The sequence below is a fragment of the Procambarus clarkii genome, chromosome 48 (assembly GCF_040958095.1).
Source record: "Procambarus clarkii isolate CNS0578487 chromosome 48, FALCON_Pclarkii_2.0, whole genome shotgun sequence".
NCBI lineage: Eukaryota > Metazoa > Arthropoda > Malacostraca > Decapoda > Cambaridae > Procambarus > Procambarus clarkii.
Window position 1 is genome coordinate 13,011,220 of NC_091197.1, and position 25,822 is coordinate 13,037,041.

The 25,822-nt window shown below is 42.3% G+C and overlaps 1 protein-coding gene across 1 annotated transcript; it reads right to left on the reverse strand.

Annotated features, from left to right (window-relative positions):
• Window positions 1-13,960: 13,960 nt before the first annotated feature.
• On the reverse strand, window positions 13,961-25,455 carry LOC138351087 (uncharacterized). Its single transcript, XM_069302714.1, has 3 exons — window positions 25,328-25,455; window positions 24,810-24,948; window positions 13,961-14,974 (listed from the first exon to the last, which is right to left on the reverse strand). The coding sequence occupies exons 1-3, from the start codon at window positions 25,453-25,455 to the stop codon at window positions 13,961-13,963; spliced, it is 1,281 nt and encodes a 426-aa protein (XP_069158815.1).
• Between the last annotated feature and the right edge of the window lie 367 nt (window positions 25,456-25,822).

Consider the following 25,822-nt stretch of genomic DNA (forward strand, 5'->3'; position numbering starts at 1 on the left):
GGGCCGTGACGAGGATTCGAACCTGCGTCCGGGAGCATCCCAGACATCCCAGTGCCTGGGATGCTCCCGGATGCAGGTTCGAATCCTCGTCACGGCCCTTGTGGATTTGTTCAACCGACATGCTTCTTTGCAAAACAGCCTATACACATTGAACAAGCTCAGGGACCTGTATACCAGTAGACTGATAGTCGAGAGGCGAGACCAGAGAGCAGACACTCAACCCCCGCAATTACAACCTAGTGAGGTGAGTACACTGTTCCCAGACTTACCGTTGGGACTCCTCAGAGTAGTAGAGAAGGGTACTAAGAATCCCACGACGTTTGTGAGATTCTCAGTACCTTGAGTACTCTAAGGTACTGAGAATCCTAATCCCACTAATAACCTGCTGATCTAATTCTTGTAGCCACTCCAGTCTTGTAGGCTCCATTTATAAACTCCATTACTCCCACCTCTCCCCCTCTCACTATGATCCTCTGTTTCCTATCTGATAAGAAAATATCTGATAAGAAAAAACTTTGGTAATAAGCAAGAAAGAGTGTTACAAAAAAAGTGTAATTTTTTCTAAAGCTTCATAAAAGATGTTGGATTAGGGTGGATATTATTTGGTGGATAAACGGATTTACGTGCACGAGACGAACACATTAAGGGACATTAAGAGTTTCTTAAATAGTGGATAGGAGGGAGAGAGAATGTTGTTGTTATTTTAGATTCAGCTACTTGGAAGAAAAGCTCCAAGTAGCATGGGCTATGGTGAGCCCCTAGTGAACTTACCTAGTCCACAGGAGCGAGGCTGTAGATGGCATGTGAGAGAATATTTAGTTATCCCACTGGCGTGAGAGACATCGAGAGAAATACACCGAAACATTAAACAACTGGTTCACAGGCTGAAAGGAAGAGAATGACCCATAGAATGAGTTTAAGAACATACGTGAGGTCACAGGGGGCAAGTGAGTTGTTACCGTTGAAGGAGACTAAAGTCCGTGAAGCCTTCAGGCTCTTGAGACAGCCCTGAGTACACACCAGCTCTAAGGACTCTCTTAATTGGGAGAGGACGGAGAGTGTAAAATGATTACAAGACAGAACCCGAGGAGGAAACCATAATAAGGAGTACCAGGAGAAAAAAAAATAGAATGAAAGGGCGAGAATTAGCTGCAAAAAAAATGATAGTGAAGACGTAATTAATTTACGATGAAAAATCATCATGATTAGCGCGATGAGCAGAACTTAATAATTAAGAAATGAGACATAAAATGAAAGAAAGAGAGAAATTTAGAAAAAAAGTTCACATACCAGCTGTACCCTCACCTATTTCTTTCTGCCATCCTGACACTCTGAGCCAGAAATAGGACTCAAGGCACACGTCAGAGAGATGCGAATGAACAACGTGATACGCAGAAAGTCATGGCAAAAACTGGAGAAAATTCCGTAGTGGAAAATAAGATAGACTATACTCGTATTGAACCACAGGTTAGTACCCTGGAGTGTGTGTGTGTGTGTGTGTGTGTGTGTGTGTGTGTGTGTGTGTGTGTGTGTGTGTGTGTGTGTGCACACGTAAATAGTACCTCGTTACTGGAAGAAGTCTTGTTTGCTTGTGGGCGTTTGTCTGGGAGACCCGTAAAATGGTTAGAGAAAGACTGCCAACGCCGTTTCTTAAATTCGTGTGAAATAGCGAGGAGAAATTTCTCCACGTGGAATGTGTGAATCAAATATTTGCCTTGAAATTCTAGCTTCAAAAAATAGGGAAAAGTGCAAGAAAGTGTTTGGCAATATTCATAGATGTGCTAAAAATATAAGAGAAAATTAAGTGTTATAGAGATATAGAGATATATAGAAGGAAATCTTACTGAGATGCCAGAGGAAAATCATTAAGCTTAAGAATATATATATATATATATATATATATATATATATATATATATATATATATATATATATATATATATATATATATATATATATATATATAAGTGAGGAGAGACATTCTTAAGAGACATTCTTAAGTGAGGAGACACGAGACAGCTAATTTTTACATGGTGCCCATGTAAAAATTCGGAAATCCCTGACATATACCTATTATAAAGTCATCATATAACAAATAGGAAATAACGCAAGACTTGACCAGACCACACACACTAGAAAGTGAAGGGTCGACGACGTTTCGGTCCGTCCTGGACCATTCTCAAGTCGATTCTCATTCTCTCAATCGACTTGAGAATGGTCCAGGACGGACCGAAACGTCGTCGTCCCTTCACTTTCTAGTGTGTGGTCTGGTCAACATACTTTAGCCACGTTATTGTGACTGATCGCCAGCAACGCAAGAGTTTTCCCATGACAAATTAAGCCTGGGAGTACCTTTGGCAAGCAGAAGTCTTCCAGATGTTGTTACGTTGACAGTAAGGGATCGGCCGGATGTTGGGAGTCTCTCAGCCATCTTTAAATTGTATTGACATGGTTCTGTCAACCAGTGCCTTCCCGAGGCTCGTCCACACTGATAGACGACGCCACAGTCCACACAGGAGAAGACTGGATGGATGTTCATCCCATTCTATTCTTTTTCTGTGTGTGTGTGTACTCACCTATTTGTGCTTGCGGGGGTTGAGCTTTGGCTCTTTGGCCCGAATGTGTGTGTGTGTGTGTGTGTGTGTGTGTGTGTGTGTGTGTGTGTGTGTGTGTGTGTGTGTGTGTGTGTGTGTGTGTGTGTGTACTCACCTAGTTGTACTCACCTAGTTGTGTTTGCGGGGGTTGAGCTCTGGCTCTTTGGTCCCGCCTCTCAACCGTCAATCAACAGGTGTACAGATTCCTGAGCCTATCGGGCTCTGTCATATCTACACTTGAAACTGTGTATGGAGTCAGCCTCCACCACATCACCCCCTAATGCATTCCATTTGTCAACCACTCTGACACTAAAAAAGTTCTTTCTAATATCTCTGTGGCTCATTTGGGCACTCAGTTTCCACCTGTGTCCCCTTGTGCGTGTTCCCCTTGTGTAAATAAACTGTCTTTATCTACCCTATCAATCCTCTTCAGAATCTTGAATGTGGTGATCATGTCCCCCCTAACTCTTCTGTCTTCCAGCGAAGTGAGGTTTAATTCCCGTAGTCTCTCCTCGTAGCTCATACCTCTCAGCTCGGGTACTAGTCTGGTGGCAAACCTTTGAACCTTTTCCAGTTTAGTCTTATCCTTGACTAGATATGGACTCCATGCTGGGGCTGCATACTCCAGGATTGGCCTGACATATGTTGTATACAAAGTTCTGAATGTGTGTGTGTGTGTGTGTGTGTGTGTGTGTGTGTGTGTGTGTGTGTGTGTGTGTGTGTGTGTGTGTGTGTGTGTGTGTGAGAGAGAGTCAGAGCACAGGGCTAAACACAAGAAAAAAACAAATGCTGTTATCTGAATGCAAAATTAACATTTCTTAAACAAAACAGAACGTTAAATAACAAAAATTAACCAAAAATAATTTAAACTTGATATAAAAGTCAAACCTATTCCATATCATACACAAAACTAATACTCGAATGTCATCTCTTACGAACATCTCTCCATCGCCACGAAAAAAAAAAAAAAAAAAAAAAAAAATACCAGTTCATGCCTCACCCCATCATCTCAGTTGACCAATGAGAATGCAGAACTAAATTACTCTGTCCTTTCAACAAGGTAACAACCACTTCTCCTCTTCACACCAACTTGATTTGTTGTGTGTTCCAACATTATCCAAATCCCCATAAAAATGGGTGTTAATTTTCTGAAGACCAAAACACCATTTAGCATTGATAATGAAGGGTACTGAATGTTTCAGCAGCTCAGGAAATGATACGTTGCTAACTTAGATCATAAGAACAAAGGTAACTGCAGAAGGCCTATTAGCCCATACGAGGCAGCTCCTATTTATAACCACCCAATAAAAACTCAATAAGGGATAAAATCAGAATAAGGAATCTTTTATCAAATTCCCCTTAACAGCTGAAGCTTCTGGTCTCACTTCAGCATCTTGACATCTACAAGAACATCCTTACGTTTATCTCAGTCTTTAAACTTCTTTTGAGAACTTGGGCAATGAGTTTGATATATCCCTGTTTCCTAACACTTTTATTTGATCTTGATTTGAGTGCTTCATCTATGGTGGCCTATGGCAGAAATCTACGGTCAAGAGAAAAAAAAAGTTGGCTCAATATATATAAATTAATCTATATAAGAAGTTTTTCCAAGAGAGAAAACATTGAGTTTGAAGCTTTTTTGGACCAAAAAAACGTGATAAAATAGAATATCTAAATATACTGCTCAATACGTGAAGTGTTGTAGGTAAGCTGTCAATCTTCACTGACTGTGTCCACGAGAGCGTGAGACAATCAACACACAACCTGGATCAGACTTAGGTAAACCTTGGGGGAAAACTTGGGTCAAACTGGGTAAGACCAAAAAACCAATTCCCGAAATTTTTTGTTTTAGATGTATAGACATGTCAAAAGCAACATAGCGAGAAAATCAATTAACATGTTTATTTATAAGGTGATGCGACCAGAAACATAAGGAATGAGTTACTGCATTGCTCTTTAGCAGGGAAAAAAAAGGAGGAATGGGTACTTGGTACTCGATCGGTCCTATGCAGAGATCTTGGTGAATACGTCAACTTTACCTTGAGATTATCTTGAGGTGCTTCCGGGGCTTAGCGTCCCCGCGGCCCGGTCGTCGACCAGGCCTCCTGGTTGCCGGACTGATCAACCAGGCTCTTGGACGCGGCTGCTCGCAGCCTGACGTATGAGTCACAGCCTGGTTGATCAGGAGTCGAGGTGAGAGCGCGCGCACAGACTCTCAGCCCTGGACACAACGCAACTGCTCCTTGTTGCCCAAGAGAGCAATATAAAAACGCAATGGAAGCAAACTGTGCCAGAGCCAGAAGCGGCCGAGGTGTATTGATCAAGACAGGACTAACAAGACCTGCAGAGCGAGAGGGCCAAGAACCGAACAGTAACTGCCAAATTTCGCACCTGAACTAACACACCAATTTGGTAACGAGCATGTCGTCCAATAGCGGCTCTGTCAGTCGTAAGTACTGTCAGAGTAATCCCAGCAAGGAAGCGGACGTGTATTTATAGCTTAGGCATAGAATCTATTATTCATTTATTCACATACTCACGCTTTTTAATGAATGCAAATCGATTTTTTTTGTGGCAAGGATACGACGTGTTCCCATTGTTGTTGTTATAGATTAAGCTACTCGGAACAAGTTCCAAGTAGCACGGGCTATGGTGAGCCCGTAGCTTACCTGGTACAGGAGCGGGGCAAGTAGCACGGGCTATGGTGAGCCCGTAGTGGACTTACCTAGCACAGGAGCGGGGTGTGTGTGTGTTGCCATTGGTCTGTGGGTGCTATTAAAGACATTCACAGGGGAGAGGTGGAGACCGTAGCAACATTAGTGTGTCAAGTAAGGCAACTTTTAATTAAAATACTAATCCAGAATGACTATATAGCACATGGAAAAGATATCATAACAGGACAGAAGCTGGAATAGGAAGGAAGGAATGAAAACACACAACCTAAGCACTTTAACCATCGGGGAGCAATCTCGGACCTGTACAGACCAGTTCAAGTGAATGGAACAGTAGGATTTACCAGCACAGTAAACATTGAAATACACAGTGGTCACGAGACCAATTTTCCTGTTTCCTAGTAAGTTACATAAATTTATTTGGGTGACTTCGCCTCCCAACCTGTCTACAAATCTGACTACAGCAACAAGTTAACTCGATACTTGTCATTACAGCGATGGTCTCGCTTCTTGCAGGTCGGTGTTCAATCCCCGATGTTCCAAGTGAATGGACACCATTTCTTCCCTCTGTCTTGTCCCTGGTCCTTGTCATCACATCCCTTCAGTAGGCCATATTGGCACTCTGGTTTAGCTGTTTCTTCTGAGAATTACCTTACCTAATTTGTCACTCAAGTTTAAATACGATACGAAACACGTGGGAAGGTTTCCATTGCATCAGAGCCAAACAATGCAATTAAGATGAGTGTGCTTCTTAATGCGTGCACACACGCACGCACAAAATCTAATCTCTTGTGAGAAATAGTTTCATCCTCTAAACCCCCCCCCCCCTCCCCAAATCCCTCTCACTTACATCCCACCTCTCCCCCTTACCTATCTCCCTTCCTCCTCCAAAACCTCCCCCCCCCCCATTTCTTAATTCATCCTACCTTCCTTCCCTTCCCCCCCTCCCCCCCTTACCCAGATCGTCCATTACACCCCCCCCCCCCTGACCTTACGTATCTAGGCATCCCTACTGATCATTTCTCATCGTTCCCTAGCGGCGGCTTGACAGCATCTTGCAGGTAAGATTAATTAAACTCATTCACCTGGGAAACACACACACACACATGCTGTCAAGGTTTGAAGACAACAGTGGGTCATAGTTTGCTCGTGTCTATATCTCTATTACGTTGACGATAAGCGAGTGTTCGGTTAAGATGCTCTTCTTAAGCATCCACAAAGATGATTAATTGATAAGTGTGTTCCGCTTTTTTCTAAGTGAATTTAACTGCAGAAGATTATGAACTCTGTAAATTGATATACATTAAAAGGAGGGAAGAAAATGTATTAAGAAACACTAAAACAACCGAATGGGTCTTTCAGAAAATATATAATTACGATCATTAAAACCACTAGGGGAATCGCACCAAATATTTCATACTCGATTCCATGAAAATCTCATTATTATTATTCTAGGAATGTGTATGCGCTTATTAAGGAAAAAATCTACATATGTTGCTCTTTAACCACTCCCCCAAAAAAAGGAAATTGATGGTATAATTTTCCCCTTAGGCTGTATGGCTATAATTTTCCCCTTAGGCTGTATGGCTATAATTTTCCCCTTAGGCTGTATGGCTTATAGATTATGTGTTAATATCTAGTTGATAAATCTTGATAATATACACACAAGTCAGCCAGTGCAAAATACGGATCACATGCCCCTATAAGACTTCTTAGTTACTGTCTCACTGATCCACCAGACCACAAGTGGATCCAGTGGATTTGAATCCAAGCGGAAAACAAATGCAGGTGGCTGGCCAAATGTAAATATAGTATATACTCTAGGGAGGCAGAGAAGGAGAGACTTGTGCTAACATGATGGACGCATCTGGCCTGGTCGGTTGCCTTCCTCAGCCGCGACTCCATGCTCTCTGATCAGTTGTAGGGGGGACCGAAGTTAATTCAACTCGGTTAATGATACTCATATAATTTCAGGTATTAATTATATTAATAGAAGAGGGCAGTTTGGTGCAGAAAGACTGACAGGAACAGAGAAAGATCTACAAAGAAAAGGGAGAGGGGAGGGAGAGGGGAGAGAGAGAGAGAGAGAGAGAGAGAGAGAGAGAGAGAGAGAGAGAGAGAGAGAGAGAGAGAGAGAGAGAGAGAGAGAGAGAGAGAGGGGAGAGACCAAGACCGTGAGACAGACACAGTGAAAGGTAGATAGCCACAGAGAACGGGGAGAGACAGACATGTAGACAGATCTAGGTACTTTTGGTCATTACCCATTCAAGTATATATAAATATACTAGTTTTGAATTCCCGATGGGTCCAGCGTTAACCTTGGTACCCCAAATCTGTCTGTCTGTCTGTCTGTCTTATACTTTTCTGTCTTTATATTCTTCTGTCGCCTTCTCTCCCCCTCTCCCCTCTCTTTCGTCAGGGTTTCTGTCAGTCTGTTTCCGAATGTCTGTCTTCCTGTCTGTCAGTGTGTCCCTTTGTCAAACTCTCTCTCTCTGTTAATCTGTATCTCTGTCAATACTCCTGCCTGTTTCTCTATCCGTTTTCCTCTCTCTCTCTGTCTCTCTCTCTGTCTCTCTCTCTCCCCTCTCTCTCACTTTCTCTCTCTTTCTCTGTCTATATATTTGTACGGCTGTCTTTATGTCTCTCCCCGCTCTCTCTTAACTTTCACCTCTCTCTCCCCCTCTCATCCTCTTTTCCCCTCATCTGCCTCTCTGGTGGAAAAAGAGTAATAAAATGTATTCCTCAAAAACGGTCTTAGTTATACAACGTTAAAGTGTACTCCTGGAAAATGGTATAAATCACGAAAGTACTCTTGATTTATTCTGATTTAAACTCTGATCACGAAAGTACTCTTGATTTATTCTGATTTAAACTCTGATTTATTCCCAGTGTGGATACTTACTGGTCGAAACGATATAGGTCAACAGTGGAGTGAGGTGGCAAGGCAAAAGTACTGGAGGACAGATTTATTAGTAAAAATTGGGCAAATTGTTTGTTTTCCCAAAATTTTGATCCTTCCCCGTCTCTCTTGCCCCAGCCACAAGATAATAGTTACCTTCCACTCTCCTAAGTACTGTTGTTCGCTTCACAGCTGCTAACTCCCTCAATTAAGTATTATCAAGGCCTCTGCGTGCCTGGCCCGCATTATACAGCCACAAACCAACAATTTGCACGTCCAGAAATCCTTGAAAACCGCCTTGTTAATTTTCCCCCCTTTTTTTTTACGTGTTGCTTAATTGGACAATATACCACCGTTAGTGCGCCCTGTGTCTCATAGTCATTACTGGATAATTATCCTCTGGCCGTGTGGATAATAGGCAGCCCTATTAGGTGTTTGGCTGCTTGATTGCTTGGAAGAAACTCTACTCTGGAGGCCACATTTCCTGAGGGCAGTGGGAGGCAGCGTACAGCTGCGACGTGAACGAGAATTAGTGTCGGAAATTGTGACAACGTTTAGAAGATAAATGCGACCCTTTGCGAGATAAAAATAGGTCTAAAAAGGAAATAGAAAGCAACTCGATAACGATGACACAGGAGGAAATGGAGAAAAAGCATGAGGGAAAAAAAAAGAGTAGGAAATGAAAGTGAAGAGTTGGAGAAACATAGAGAGCAAAATAGCTTGTAAATCAACAAGAGTTTTTAACACTTAAGGGTCGTTCGTGTTAGACCAGTTTTCTTGGTCTATCTTTTGTCCAAATGGAAGAGAAACCAGTTCGGTAAGAGAAGAAGAAGAAGAAGAAGAACAAGAAAACAAGAGGCACGAGGAAACTGGAGAAAGGAAAACATCAGGAGAAACTACTATGCCAGTATGACCATTCAGCATCTGGCATCTGGAAGAGGGTATGAGGACAAGGATCTGAAGTATGAGGACGTAGTAAAGAAACGGTGCCCAGCCACTGGGATGATCGAGCATCGAACAAAGATCCTGCAAGAGGCGAGGTCGTCGTACTACCGACTAGTCGAAGTAGTTGTGGCAAGAGAGTGCATAAAAATTAAAAATTAAAATCCTGGACGTGATTAGTATTGATTTTACAAATTTGAAGGATCTATTATATATTGAAAATAATAACGAGAATATTATTGAACTCAAGACAAAAAGAATAAAAATTTTTTTAAATATTTTATGACACTAAAACTTAGAATAACACAGTGGATCATCGGGGACTGAGTTCGGACCTGTAAAATGCATAACCATCGCAATTCCAAACAGGCCAGGATGCTAACAATTCAGAAGAGCTGAGAATGAAGCAAACTGCTACTCTATCCTCAGCTTTAAGCATTCCCAGGACCATTACCAGGGTATCTACAGGTTAAAATCTTCTTTCATCTATGTCACTTAGAACTGACGCTGGGAAAGTACCACACACACATCATAGGCATCTTTTTTGGTTACTAAATGTCGAAAATATTGTAAAACTGTTTTTAATATACATCCTCTCTCTGTACTCTCTCTCTCTCTCTCTCTCTCTCTCTCTCTCTCTCTCTCTCTCTCTCTCTCTCTCTCTCTCTCTCTCTCTCTCTACTTTCGCTCTCTCCCTATTTCCCCTATTCTACCACACTCTCTTCCTCTACTTTGTCTCCAGATAAGGACTGACAATATACATATCTTTATCGCCAGTGTTATGAGGGTATGTATGCGTGTGGTGGCATTAAGGAGAGTGTTAGATTGAAGTGGCAGGTTATGCTTCAAGGGAACAGGAGTGGAGGGGGAGATAATGAGTGTGAGTGATGGAGAGATCCCTGGAGAGGTTGCTTGAATGGTATTCCAAAACCAAGGTGAAGAGCTGGGAAAAAGTTGCTCTCAGAGTGGGAATGTTTGCGTGCGTGTGCGTGTGTGTGTGTGTGTGTGTGTGTGTGTGTGTGTGTGTGTGTGTGTGTGTGTGTGTGTGGTGTGTGTGTGTGTGGTGTGTGTGTGTGTGTGTGTGTGTGTGTGTGGTGTGTGTGTGTGTGTGTGGTGTGTGTGTGTGTGTGTGGTGTGTGTGTGTGTGTGTGGTGTGTGTGTGTGTGTGTGTGTGTGTGTGTGTGTGTGTGTGTGTGTGTGTGTGTGTGTGTGTGTGTTATGGTGTTAATTATTTGTTGTGAGCTAGTGGGAACCTTTTTTTATGAGTGCTTAATGATTTTCTGAACGTTCGTTTCACCTTTATTCTAAAAAAGCTTTAATCTTTGCATGATACATATAAATTTGTTAACTTAATACTTCGTCAAATTGCAGTATAGTTATTTGCATTCTTGCACAAAATTACGTGTTAACAACTCGTTTCATTTGTGCAACATTCGTTGAATCACGAATTGCATTCCTGGTATTTCTGTCGTGTTTTTATGAATACGCATACAATTTCAATTTCTAAATATTTCCAAACACCCCAATCATTCCCAAACAGACAAACACGTCCAGTCACCACTACCCCAACCCATCCAACCCCAAAAACTTACAGATTGTCTTCAGACTTACCAGTAACCTCCTTGTTGTCTTACCAGGCAAATGCCGAAAGAGAAACAGAACCTTGAAGCAGGATTTGCTCCCTGTTATAACATTTTCCTTGCGGGTCTGACGGGTGGAGTGGGAATGTAGTTGTCGGGTGGGTGGTAGGGGAAAGGAAGGAAGGAAGGAACTATCAGGGGAAAAGCGCCAAGCCATTACGACTATATAGCACTTGAAAGGGATCAGGATAAGAATTTGGGATGGGACGGGAGGCAGGAATGGTGTCCAACCACTTGGACGGTCGGGGATTGAACGCCGACCTACATGAAGCGAGACCGTCGCTCTACCGTCTAGCCCAAGGGGGGGGGGGGGTTGGCTGTCGGCTGGAAAGGCAGGTGCTTACCGCTGAGAGCGGCAAATGCACTCAAAACGTTGCCTTTCATCTGGACTGGGCGTTGCTTTGCAATGGATTTAGTGATATTTACATCACTACACGGGAAGCTGAATATGTATGTATATATATATATATATATATATATATATATATATATATATATATATATATATATATATATATATATATATATATATAAAGTATATTAATAAAGATTAGTAAATTACACATACACACACGAAGGTGTGAAAAGTAATAGTACTGAAGGATGCAAATGCTTACGAACGCTTTTAAAATTAAGTGAACTATAGAAAGAATATAATAAACATAATCAAATCTTATTTCTATCCTCGGTTCCTTTATTTCTATCCTCGGTTCCTTTGTGACAGGAGTTTGTTCGGCCTTGATGGACACCCTATAGAATAGTTAACACAGGTATAGCAACATCCCCAAAACAGGTGTGAAGCTGTTCTACAGGATGTACAGTCCAATTAAACCCACGAATGATCTTTTATTGAATGACCTCTTTCAGTACTTTAATAGTAACCACAACCAGAATAAATGACTCCCATCCCGATTGATGATTGATGAAGATTAAGCCACCCAAAAGGTGGCACGGGCATGAATAGCCCATAAGTTGTGGCCCTTTTGAGCCATCACCAGTATCAATAGATGATACTGGAGATCTGTGGAGGTGCGACTGCACCCTGCGTGACGGGAGATGTCTCCCCACTCCCATCCCACCTATTCCTCTCCTTCCATCCACCTTTCCCCCCTTCACCCTCCAACTTCTACGACCTCTCCTCTTCCATCCCAAGCACACAAGACGAACGGGAGGACAACGAGGTCTGGCAAAGAGTGAGTTGAAGCCTGAAACAAATGGAACAAAACAGAAGCACGCAGCACACGAAGACGGAGGATGGGATTCCTTTGTCTTGTCTTATGTGTGATCAAAGTCGATGTTACCATATAAATCTGATCGTGGATTTATTCTTGTTGCAAAATAGGTGGTTGAAGAGTCGCGACGTAAGATAAGGTCGTTATCAGGGAGCCATTATGACTATATAGCACTTGGAAAGGATATTAGGATGAGGATTTGGGATAGGACCACTACCACCTCCCATCCATCCCCATCACCATCCTGCTGTTTCTCGAGTCTGCACCCATGTGGGTCCCCCACACACATCCTGGTAGTAATGGATACGCTCAGACCCTCTGTCTCGACAACACCCTTGCATCCAGAGACAGAGAGAGACGGAGAGAAACACAGAGAAAACCAGAAAGACACGAACAGATGCAGAAAAGAGAACGGATGCAAAATTGAGCAGAGAGAGAGAGAGAGAGAGAGAGAGAGAGAGAGAGAGAGAGAGAGAGAGAGAGAGAGAGAGAGAGAGAGAGAGAGAGACAGACAGACAGGCGAGGGCTGTGTTGACAGACGTTGAGAGGCCGCCGTTAATGTTACCGTTTATTACTGTTGTTTCTGTTCATTTTTCCATGGATTTGTTTTTGGTGGAATGATGTTGGGTCGACCCAAGTACCGGGTACGTCTGGGTACCGGGTCGACCCGAGGTACCTCTCCCTTCTGGTATATTAATATTGAATACTACTATATCCAGACCACACACTAGAAGGTGAAGGGACGACGACGTTTCGGTCCGTCCTGGACCATTCTCAAGTCGATTGTGAATGGTCCAGGACGGACCGAAACGTCGTCGTCCCTTCACCTTCTAGTGTGTGATCTGGTCAACATACCTCAGCCACGTTATTGTGACTCATCGCCTGCATACTACTATATCCCTTAACATTGCTGTACCCCCCTCTCCTCTATGCGGCTGTACCACCGCATCAACGGTGCTGTACCCTCCTCCTCCTCCTAGCTGCTGTACCGTCTCCAGGAAGCTGCATGAGGAAAGTTAGATTGAGCAAATTATACTACGCTGAACCGGAGTTTCCTCCGTATTGGAAGTCTTGTCGATAAACGCGTTGGTTTCAGGTCATGCAAACAGGGTGCCGTAAAAAGTGAATTTCCATATGCAACATCGCCAAATTTTGCAATAAACTAGTTGCTCGACCCGTTTTTCGAGGGGGGGGGGGGGTGTAATCTATAGGAGAATTCGTTGTGTCTAATGAAAATATATATTTTAGAAAATGACGCTTATTAACAAGCCTATACGACCGTTCTTGGAATATCGGAAATCCATCCTAGGAACTGCGCTGTTCTCTTGTCCATTAGTCCTTATTTTCTCCTGATTGATTGATGAAGATTAAGCCACCCAAGAGGTGGCACGGGCATGAATAGCCCGTAAGTGGTAGCCCTTTCGAGCCATTACCAGTATCAAAAGATGATACTGGAGATCTGTGGAGGCGCAACTGCACCCTGCGTGACGGGAGATGTCTCCCGGACCAAGTGGTGACCAAATGGTCATTTTCTCCTGAACTACACAATGAAACAAGGAGTGGGATTAATGGAGACATTGTGGCTATAATGGTAATTGCTACCTGAAAACAAACAGCGATCAATTTTGTTTGTTTATGGTAAGACTCAGTACATTTTTCTCGGGAAAAGAAAAATATACGTTCTTGTTAAGTGCAAACAGAGCAAAGGCTCGTTAGTTAAAGTGTACTTAGGCGTTTTGAGTGTGGAACGTGACTCGCGTTTTGTGAATAGTGCGTGCTTCGCGTTTTTGTTGTTGTTGTTCTGGTACGGTTTGCGTTTCTGAGTGCAGAACGCATCTCGCGTTTTTATAAGAGAGAGAGACTCGTGTTTTTTGCGTGCAGAGCTGGTTTGGCTTGTTTTCACCTTTGCATATATTGCAAGCAAGTAAATTTAATTTTTCTATGAATTTCTTTTTCCAATCATACAAGATTGTTCTAGTTATTATTGGTGAAAACTAGTTACTCCTTCGTGGAAACTAGTTACTCCTTCGTGGAAACTAGTTACTCCTTCGTGGAAACTAGTTACTCCTTCCTGGAAACCAGTTACTCCTTCATGGAAACTAGTTACTCCTTCCTGGAAACTAGTTACTCCTTCCTGGAAACTAGTTACTCCTTCCTGGAAACTAGTTACTCCTTCCTGGAAACTAGTTACTCCTTCCTGGAAACTAGTTACTCCTTCCTGGAAACTAGTTACTCCTTCCTGGAAACTAGTTACTCCTTCCTGGAAACTAGTTACTCCTTCCTGGAAACTAGTTACTCCTTCCTGGAAACTAGTTACTCCTTCATGGAAACTAGTTACTCCTTCCTGGAAACTAGTTACTCCTTCCTGGAAACTAGTTACTCCTTCCTGGAAACCGGTTACTCCTTCGTGGAAACTAGTTACTCCTTCGTGGAAACTAGTTACTCCTTCGTGGAAACTAGTTACTCCTTCCTGGAAACTAGTTACTCCTTCCTGGAAACTAGTTACTCCTTCCTGGAAACTAGTTATTTTTTCGTGGAAACTAGTTACTCCTTCCTGGAAACTAGTTACTACTTCCTGGAAACTAGTTACTCCTTCCTGGAAACTAGTTACTCCTTCCTGGAAACTAGTTACTCCTTCCTGGAAACTAGTTACTCCTTCCTGGAAACTAGTTACTCCTTCCTGGAAACTAGTTACTCCTTCCTGGAAACTAGTTACTCCTTCCTGGAAACTAGTTACTCTTTCGTGGAAACTAGTTACTCCTTCGTGGAAACTAGTTACTCCTTCCTGGAAACTAGCTACTCCTTCGTGGAAACTAGTTACTCCTTCCTGGAAACCAGTTACTCCTTCCTGGAAACCAGTTACTCCTTCCTGGAAACTAGTTACTCCTTCCTGGAAACTAGTTACTCTTTCGTGGAAACTAGTTACTCCTTCGTGGAAACTAGTTACTCCTTCCTGGAAACTAGTTACTCCTTCCTGGAAACTAGTAGTTATTCCCTGCTCGTTCACGTTAGTAGATAAATGTTACGATAAATGTTCAAAATAAATGCGCACAACTAATTGAAATATTTGCACTGAGGAAATGTGTCGTTCTCAAACCGTTAAGATTTTTTTCTTGAACACCAGGACGACTTGAACACCAGGACGACTTGAGTACCAGGACGACTTGAGCACCAGGACGACTTGAACACCAGGACGACTTGAGCACCAGGACGACTTGAGCACCAGGACGACTTGAGCACCAGGACGACTTGAGCACCAGGACGACTTGAGCACCAGGACGACTTGAGCACCAGGACGACTTGAGCACCAGGACGACTTGAGCACCAGGACGACTTGAGCACCAGGACGACTTGAACACCAGGACGACTTGAGCACCAGGACGACTTGAACACCAGGACGACTTGAGCACCAGGACGACTTGAGCACCAGGACGACTTGAGCACCAGGACGACTTGAACACCAGGACGACTTGAGCACCAGGACGACTTGAGCACCAGGACGACTTGAGCACCAGGACAATTACCATTACGACGTGTACATCGAGAACTTGGAATCGGAAATCGTTGAGCGAAAATTGATGGCCCTGATATGGTTGTTCAGTCGTTTCACAGTGTATGTGGAAGCGAAGCATAATGATCATTCACCATTCAGATATCATTCACCTTAAGGATATCATTCACCTTAAGGATATCATTCACCTTAAGGATATCATTCACTCCATTAAGATTATTTTTCATCGGTAAGACGTCTCAAATGAGTTTCCGTAGCGAAAGAACTGAAATAGTTCAGGAACTCTATATTCTACCCCCATAAACTTGGTTGTGGTACAACCACAACGCTCCCTGGCGTGGTGCAACCAACAGAAGGTAGATACAGTCACTCACAGATACACCAACACAAGAACAAAAAAATACAAAAAATTTAACGACAAATTTAAGAGACCAAAATGTAGTGGACAAAAGGGCCTATTATTATCCGCTCCCGTTGAAGTTTAAACAATTCCCCCGGACAATTCAACCCCCATTTCCCTGTAGGTCATTTCCTATACCTGGTACCAGAGTCAATAACTATACTGATGAAATGACAGATGAAAGTCGACCTATTCGATGAGAAATCACCGGAAAACTCTTTGTTCCTCATTCTAACCCGTCCTTCATGTTAAAACTTTCTTTGTGGGTGTCTATAGGATGGTTAATGCGTTGCTTTTACCCCCCCCCCCCCCTCTCTCTCTCTCTCTCTCTCTCTCTCTCTCTCTCTCTCTCTCTCTCTCTCTCCCCCCTTCTCTACATCATTTGCTTTCCTTCGCTCTTTATCTCAATTTCCTCATCTCTTAACTCTCAAAATTTGTATCTCATATCCAAGGATTATATCTCCCTCTTTCTCGTGATTTTCCCTTTCCTCGTGATTCCTCTTTCCCTTTTCCATGATTCATTCCCTTTCCTGGGCTCCCAGAAGCTAAATTTTTTTTCCAATTTTTTTTTGGTTCATGGTTTAAGGAATTTTTTTCCTGCCTTTTCCAGGGGGCTTCTGTTCCCCTACCTCTGTGTAGCATTTTGTGTATTTTGCATAGACTACGCGCCTTCATCTGCATTCTTTTCCTTCACACACATTTTTTGCCTTCGCCAACATTCTTAGGCTTCAACAATATTCTTGTCTTTCACTGACATTCTTCTTCATCGTCAACATTCTTCACTTCACCAACATTCGTCTCTCAGCGATTGTCTTCGGGATTCCTTCAAATCTAAGGATTGTTTCCTCAGTATTTCACGGATTGGGTCGATCCCGCGGATTTCTTATTTCGTTGAATTCCTTATTTTGTTCTGGATTCCTCACTTGGATTTCTCTCTTGGATTCCTACCTCTCCTTGGATGTCTTTCGTGGATTCCTCTCACTCCAAGGATCTCTCTCTCTCTCTGTCTCTCTCTTGAAATGTACTCAGATCCAAGGGTTCTCTTCTATTCAAAAATGTTCCGTTCCCAATAGCATTCTTGGGTTCGGTAATTCCTCTCACTATATTCCTCTTCCATCCCTAGGAAGTCCTTCCATTCCACGAAGTTTATCCCCCTTTTCCATCACTTTTGTAGAACCTATTTTTTGGTCCCAGAAATCTTTCCATCCGTCTCTTTCTTCTCCAGCAAATATCCTGATCCTGTTCATTTCTCTATAAAAAAAATTATATATAAACGTACACCTTCTAACATTTGGATTCATCATTCATCTTGCTCTATGTCATCCTTCCCGTTTCCTTTCTCCTACCTTCCCCCTTCCATTATCATTTCCTCCTCTTCTTCTCTCATTCCTGCTTCCTTCTCTTATTGCCCTTTCCTCTAAAAACAGACTTGGTGCCTTTGTTTATTTTCTGTAATTTGGGAGGTGCGAGTTGTTTCTGTTTTTCTATGTTCTTAGCCTCCAAGTGGTTCGTATAATTTGCTTTCACTTTGCTTTCTCTCTCTCTCTCTCTCTCTCGTCCATTCTCTCATACACGCTTCTCCCCCTTTCACTCCTATTTTCCTGCGTTATTTTTATTATCCGTGTTTCCTCTCATCACTTTTCCTCGTATTTCTCATAGTGTTACTTATTCCTCTACACCAGACGCCACTCTCGCCTATTCCATTCTTTGGTTTCTTCTCATTTTTATCATCTTTTATCCTACCGCCTCTCGTGGAATTCCTCCATCCAACCATTCCGTTGGAAACAGAGACACCATAACTTGATGTTTCCCCATCACCTCTGGCTCTTGGGGGGATCTGTCACGTCTAGATCACTTCCCCATCTCTCGTAACCCATGCATCAGAGACCATCCCGTGATATACAAAGCCGTCTATTTAGGATTTGTATCCTTAGGGTCAGGGAGCTTATACCAGGTTCCCGTCTGGGTAGGAGTAACAGCAGCGTCTTCAAGACTATGTTTACTTCCGGGATGAAATTCCCATTTTTGCTTGATCTTAAGTCTGTGTTTACCTTTCTTATGCTTTGTTATTAGGAAATTATTTTTATTGTACAGTTTCTCAAAAATATATATTATGTATATAATACATTAGCTAGAATATTATTGCTATGTAGAGGAATTACTAGACTTTAAATTCAAGAAAGTAATATGAGAATATTGTAATAATCTCATCATATTATATATATATATATATATATATATATATATATATATATATATATATATATACACACACACACACACAAGGTATAGCAATTAATTTTAAGTGTCAAGAGAATTTTACAAGAGTTTTAAACATCTTGTAAAGTACGCGTCCAACGTTGGTGGTAAATTTCCAAAAATTGCGACATACACCCATAAAAGACTGGAGTTTTAGAAGTATTTAATCTATTTTAAGCTAGAGGGAGAATGAGGGATGGAGGCCGTAGGTTGAGGGAGGGAGACGGGTGGAAGAGAGAGGTATAGAGAAGGAAGAAAGTGCAGATGCAGAGGAGCAAAACGAAACTCATTGATAGATGGAGATAAATGGAGCATTTACAGAGGCGAAATCGTACAATGTTAATAAAGGAAGAGAGACAAATGAAAGAGAAAGAATGTAGAAAGGGATAAAATGTAGAGTCTCTGCATATGAATGTAGAGAGACTGATTCGTTGGTGGGAAAGAGAGCTTAAAGGCAGATTACCAAGAGATTTTAGTTACCGTAATAAGAGCTAAAGTTTCCCACTCGCACACTTGGCTGGATACGTATAGAAACAAGTCGGGTTTTCCTTACTAGCTGTTGAGGACGTTAAATTAATGCAAAAACAGTCGTGAAACAACAGGAGTAAAGAATGGATCACCAATACTGTGGGATCACCAATCTTCTGGTGATCTAAAGAATGGATCTCCAATCTTCTTAAGAGGTGAAGAATAGCCTTTTCTAGGGTTACTGTTGTCATTTGGCGACTATAGTTAGATAATGATATCACACGTTTAAGATTGGTTCCACTTCTATAGACAAATGAAATGCATGCAAGAGATAAGATTAATGTTGACCAGACCACACACTAGAAGTTGAAGGGACGACGACGTTTCGGTCCGTCCTGTACCATTCTCAAGTCGATTGTGGTCCAGGACGTTTCGGTCCAGGACGGACCGAAACGTCATCGTCCCTTCAACTTCTAGTGTGTGGTTGGGTCAACATACTTCAGCCACTTTATTGTGACTCATCGCCTGCAGATAAGATTAATATATGAATGGCAGGGCTTGCTGCTCGTTGCTCTTCGTTTGGTTATGTTGTTATGTTTGGTTATGTTGTTAAGGTTTAAGGGGCAGAACTGCTAAAATGGGTATGGAATTCTATTTAGGAAAATAAGGTGTGAAAGCAGTATACTGTCTGGGGGGTAATTTTTAAATGTTAGAAAACTAGATAAAAACTCATTGTGTAAAACAATAGACTTTTAGAGGATAATAAGAAGAATTGTCGAAATAGAAATATTAGAAGTAGGAATCATTGTTGTCGGGCTTGTTGGCTCATCTAGATGCAATCCATCACCCGTCTATTTATAAAGCTGGCTACGGTATACCATTTGGCCTCAGAGATGTAGACCAACAACCCAACCCATTTGCCAACACACTCTTGCCAAAAGGTTACCTGCCAAATCCTATATGAATGTGAACCTCTGCTGCATCTTAGCCGTTATTAAGAGTACCGACTTGGCCTGATAGTTTCAAGGCCTTGCTCATATCTACCGTGTTGACACCCTTCATCATCTTGTAAAGATCTCGATCATGTCTCCCATCGCTTCTCTAGGGAATGCAACCGGAGCGCTCTTAATGTATCCTGGTATGACAATTTGGAATTTTATTTAATATCTGGAGTTTTATTTAATACCTGAAACTTCCTGTAGTACGATGCTGATCAGAATCAGACGACGGAGTCTTACGTGGACCGTAAGACTCCGCTTACAGATGTGCTAAATATAAAAAGTTTGCAAAATGTTTGTACATTTATTGCTAATAATTCTGGTTATTTAACCAAGCATTTTATTTGCTTTATCGTGGGAATTGATACACTGCTGCTTAGGTCTTAGGTTCCTGCTAATTAGTCTTTAAGTCTCTTTCGCACCTCGATTTGTTAAAATCTGCATAATTTATCCGGTAAAGTTACTTTCATTATCCATGTTAAACTATTATACTTGTCAGCGTTGAACTGCATTTATTATTTTTAAGAGTTCTGTAACGTTGTGAGGTCTTTTCTGGCATTTTTTTGTTTTTTTTTTGAGATATATACAAGAGTTGTTACATTCTTGTACAGCCACTAGTACGCGTAGCGTTTCGGGCAAGTCCCTGGAATACGATCCCCTGCCGCGTCCTTATTTGAGTCTACTATTCTCTCACTTTCCTGTAATACCCAAATGTCATAACATTACTTTTCAGTCCAACATCTCGGTCGTTGAAATTATGAAGACCTCAAACAGACCTCAGAGGCCTCAAACCCATACCACAAATGATGTTTCTCTACTTAACTCCGTTGATGGTGGCGTTCTTTGCTACCTATCCTTTATCCAGGTTTCTATCCAGGTGAGAACTTTCCTCCAATGCTAATGGCCTCAAACGTTTCGACCAGCCTCTTTCAAGATTCAGCCTCGAACACCTTACTAAAGTCAAGACTGCAGATAACTAAACAGTTATTGTGCAGATAGTGTACTTTAAAAGACATGGTCACCCCTCATAAGAAACTTATGTCGAGTCTTTATTATCTTGCCATGTGTTTGTCCAACAACTTGGACTGGACGGTAGAGCGATGGTCTCGCTCTATGCAGGTCGGCGTTCAATCCCCGACCGTCCAATTGATTGGGCACTATTCCTTCTCTCTCCTCGTCCCATCCCAAATCCTTATCCTGATCCTTTTCCCAGTGCTATATAGTCGTAATGGCTTGGCGCTTCCCAATGATAGTCCCCTTCTCTTGCCAAAAGTGTTTCAAGTTTGTTTTCGTATTAAATTCACTATTATATCCTCCAGGAACATTCCAACTATCGACGTGAGGATAATCTGATGGTAGTTCACAGAAAGGGTTCTCCCTCGCTGTGGAGGGATCTACATATAACATATATATATATGTTATATATATGTGGATCTATATATAACATCAGAGCCACATTGCCCACCCTCCAGGCAATAGGAACTGTTTTCTGTTAATTGATTTATTGAATTTGCTTATTAGTGAATCACAGCGCTCCTCTATATTTAAAGATTCTGATGAATACCTCATCTGGGTCAGGTAATATATTTGGCTTTTATTTTTCCGATTTGTTAAATTATATAATTTGTGTTACACTATATGTTGCATAGTTTTCATCGTTGGCTTCAAATCACTGAAAGAGAGAAGAAACAGGGAGGGAGGGGCATGTTCACAACATACAAAATACTCACGCTGCACACAGATGAAAGCTACCCAAACGAGAGAACATAGCGACCAACTGACCACCAGGAAGGAGCCAGTCATGGAAACGACGCATTTCGGGGACCCGACAATGGAACGGAACGTGTTTGATGGAACGGATGAGAATAAGAGGCGGAACATTCCTTAAAAAAAAAGTGACCGGCGGGGTCGGAGAGAAGTGTCCCGAGATTTAGAGATGGAAGGAACGGAAGGAGCACGCTGAGCTTGGAAGGGAAGGGGAAGGGAAGGGGAAGAGAAAGAGAACGAAAAAAGAATGGGGGAAAATAATGTTAAGAGATAGAGTGCATGCCACGGAAGCAGGAAAGGGGAGAGAATAAAGAGCAAAGGGGGAAAGAAGACTGTGAAAGTGGAAGGGTAAACCAAGAGGAAGAGTAAACCAAGAGGAAGTGTAAACCAAGAGGAAGTGTAAACAGTTGAAGCTTAACATGTAGAAACTAACGAGTAATATTTGGAATAATCTTTAACTTTGGATTTAACATTTCTATTACTTTCCTGGACGCTTATTAAAGCCTCCACAAGAGCTTACTGACCAACCAGCAAACATACACTAATCCCTAGTTTAGTCCAGGACTAAAGGTGCAAATACAGATAATATTATCCATCAACTGTATACGCACATAGAACCAGAATATTATCCATAAAGTGCTTATGTACATAGAACCAGAATATTCCTCTTATTATATACATCCCTTCAGACAGATGGGAAAGATCAAGCCTCGATTACAAGAGCCAAGATCCGTGGCAAAACAGTAAGCTTGAGAGACGGAAATAAACAGGAAAAAAACAGTCAAATAAAGGCAAAACACGTCAGGGGGAGTAAAAGACAGGCGAGCAGCGAGAGAGATGAGAGTGAAGGACAGGATGACTCGCGATAGCAGCAGAGTGAAATTGCTTGGCAGCGTCGCTCCCAAAGAGTCGGCGAGCAAAAAATAGACTCGGAACAGAGGGAATGGCGGGGGCAGCTGAGAGAGAGACAGGTAATGAATAGAAAGGGGGGGGGGGAGGTAGGGAGGAGGGGAGGAGGGTCGAAGAAAGAATGAGAGATAGAGAAAAATGTAGAGTGAATCGGAAACGCCTGCTGGTGGTGGTAGTGGGGATGGGTAAAGCGTCATCAATGGTTGGAGGTGGCTAGATACACGTCATCAACGAGTTGATGACGAGTCATCAACTCGTCATCAAGGAGTTGATGACGTATAAATTACACCACTGATATCTCAACACTTGCAAAACCCACTTTACAAATAAATGAATTAATATATGTGAATGTCATTATCTAGTCTATTGAGACCTTACCTCGTTCGAACTCATTATATCTTCATTAATCTTCCTAATTTATTATGATCACAGTCATTGTTTTCAACACGACCCCAATACCACCCTTCCCCCCCCACATCACAGCCTCACCATTACAACCTACAACATCCCAATCAACCACCACACAAACATCACTAACCACACACCAATAACACCCGTATCACCATCAACCTAAAAACATCGCAATATATCGTTTCATTAGAGAATTTAACTTACAAAAATACATCATATCTCGAATAGCAACTGCCCCAAAACCCGACCATGCAACATGAAGGTTGCAAAGGTGTTCCTGTAATAGTACTTGGCATCTATAAGACTCAGGAGACTATGGCGTTGCGCTCTGGTTGTCGGTCTGGAGTGGCCTCACCAGGGCGCAAAGCCAGGGGTAGGTTGATTCGGGGGAGAAGCTGTTACCCAGGCAGCAAGTCCCCCCTCTCTCCACGGCGCTGAAAGTCTCCAATGGAAAGGCACACACCTGGCTGGGGGGAATAATCCACCTGGTAGGCAGCAACTGTGCGAAAACTCTACATGTAAAAGACTTTTGATGGGGAGGGATAACGATGGCTCAGTTTAAGATCAGCTTGTGAAGTGGCTTTTATATGCATATGGTGCGCCGTTACCCTCCGGCCGGAGTCAGGATGAACAGCAGCCGAGCCTTGTGTGTGCTGCTATTGTCGTAGTGCTGTCAGATTTGTGCTGGGAAAAGGAAGGAATTAGGATGGTAGCTAAATTCTGATACATATTATTTACTGTGTTTCTCTCGCTTCATGCCGGTTGGCGTTCAATCCCCGACTGTCCAAGTGCTTGGTCACTATTCCTTCCCCCCGTCCCATCTCAGATCTTTATGCAGACCAAGTGCTATATAGGTGTAATGATTTGGCGGTTTCCCCTGTTCCCCTGATAATTCCTTCTTTCTCTCTGTCCCTCTCTCTTTTCTCCTCCATCTCTCTCTCTCTCCTCACTCTCCTTCTCTCTCCCCCTCTCTTCCTTTCTCTCTATTATTGAAACTAAGCCTTGGAATCCCAAGTAACTGAGCTAGTGTTCCTTGTGAAACTGAAATCTAAGCTTAGGCTGTTATCCTACATCAGCTCATCTGAAGCCAACTCTTGAAACTCATGTATATTATGAGCTTATTATTCAAACAAAATAAAATTTTAGCTCATTCGTAGTTAATTAACTATTAAGTAGGGAACAAGATGAATCAGGAGCCAGCTGTGTGCTGAAACTTTCATATGGAAATAGATTAAATTTTTAGTTTATCTTGATGTTAACGTGTTTTAAATACGAATGAATGAACACTGATGGAGTGAAGTTATTGAGAAAAGTACTGTCAGCATAAAGCTGTTGACTGCTGAGCGCCTTGAGTTGTGATTGCCATCCTCAGGGTGCCCTCGAAATTGGGCCAAATGGGTAACCTTGAGAACATTTGCCTTGTACATAACCGTCAGTCCGCCGACGTCTCGGTGGTGTTGAAGGCTGTGATGTGCTGACCACTCCAACCAGAGCGGGTGAAGACTAGAGACGAGTCTTCTCACACGACTCTCCACCTTCTCCAGAATGGTTATAAATGAAGGGAGACAGACCATCCAGGAGAGCAGTCCATGCTCAAGATGGGAGCGAACCTGAGCCACTTGAACTTGAGTTTTGCAACCCTTGCTGTCAAGAAGATTTGAGACTCGTCATGTGTCTAAGTTTCTTGGCTGCCTTTCTTGCCAGGTTAAGCACCTGACTTTTCATGGCCATTAAAGATAAAAACTTGTTCCCAAGATGTTCACTTCGTCATTGAATAGCAGGTTTTTAACACTCGTTTGAATACCAGTCCAAGTTGCAACATCATTTTGTCTTGTTATTATCAGTGCTTGTGGGTTTTTTGCAGTAAATGTGATTTCAATCGCCTTTCCCATGGAGATATTACTGAAAATTCTTGATTAATGACCCTCATAGTGGCTACCGTTGCTTATTTTCCACAGGTAAAGGTTAGAGTATAGACCATGGCTTCAGGGACGAGATGTAGTATATCGCTGAAGTAAACATTCCACAGCAATGGGCTCAGTTCACTGCCCTATGGTACGCTAGTATGAATTGCACTGTTTTCAGATTAGTCTCCCTTGGCGACTACTTTTAGCGTTCTTTCTTGAAGGTAGTCCTTTATTAGCTGCAAAATGGAACCTGAAATATTAATTTCTTGAAGCTTTGCTAGCATTCCAGACTGCCTTGCCCGATCAAAGGCTCTTGCAATCTCCAATGCAACAAAACAGCTGATTTTGGAATTATCCAATGCCTGATGAGTCTTAATGGAAAGGTTTAGCTGAAGTCAGTAGCAGAACGACCTTTCCTAAAACCAAACTGTCGACCATCTAGTAACTGATGATGGTCATCTTACGCTGTCGTTTAATGAGAGTAATGTCTAGAGAAATTTTCTAATAACTGACAGTAGTGACACTAGTCAGAAGTTTCCGACAACTGAGCGACTCTTCTATTTGTGGACTGCAATGACATTAGCCTTTTTTTTCGCACGGAGAGCCGAATTCCTTGAGCTAGGCGGAGTTGGTAGATTCGTGTGAGAGGTGAAGCCAGAAGGTCCGCACTATTATGTTCCCAGCCTTACACTGACCTTATCCAGCCCAGCTGCCTTACCAATGCAGCTGGGTAAGGCAGTAGTCCTCCAGTAGCTGGAGGACTACATCATGCAGTTCAACTTCTTCAGGCAACTTTGACACAGTGCTTGGATCAGTCTGTGGAACTTGTCGTTTTTGATCAGGCATTTGTATCTTAAAAGCGAAATGGTTTGCCAGAAGGTCAGCTTTTTTCCTGGTTGCAACCGTCTCATCTTCCCAGTTTATTCTTGGAATTGTGTCGACAGATATCCTTGACGATCTTTAACCAACGACCACCAGAAATTGGATTCAACTTTTCCTGATGAAAGTTTTCTTCCTGTTTCCGATTCCCATATGGAGACGGCCCACTTTTAATCTTTATTCATTACATGACAAGCTGTTTATGAAATGTTAGTGTTGTGAGCTGAATACTTTTCTTGTCTCCACCAGGTCATATTTTTGACCTCGGCCGCCAACCAGCATCAAAATCCAAAAATTGACGACCAGTAGGCTTCGTTACAGACTGCCGGTGAGG

Coding starts and splice junctions, on each gene's coding strand:
- LOC138351087 (XM_069302714.1), bottom strand. CDS start 25,455: ATGCCTGATCAAAAACGACAAGTTCCACAGACTGATCCAAGCACTGTG. Junction 24,949..25,327: donor TGCCTTACCCAGCTGCATTG/GTAAGGCAGCTG, acceptor TTCCAAAATCAG/CTGTTTTGTTGCATTGGAGA. Junction 14,975..24,809: donor TTCAAGAAAGAACGCTAAAA/GTAGTCGCCAAG, acceptor GTGAACGAGCAG/GGAATAACTACTAGTTTCCA.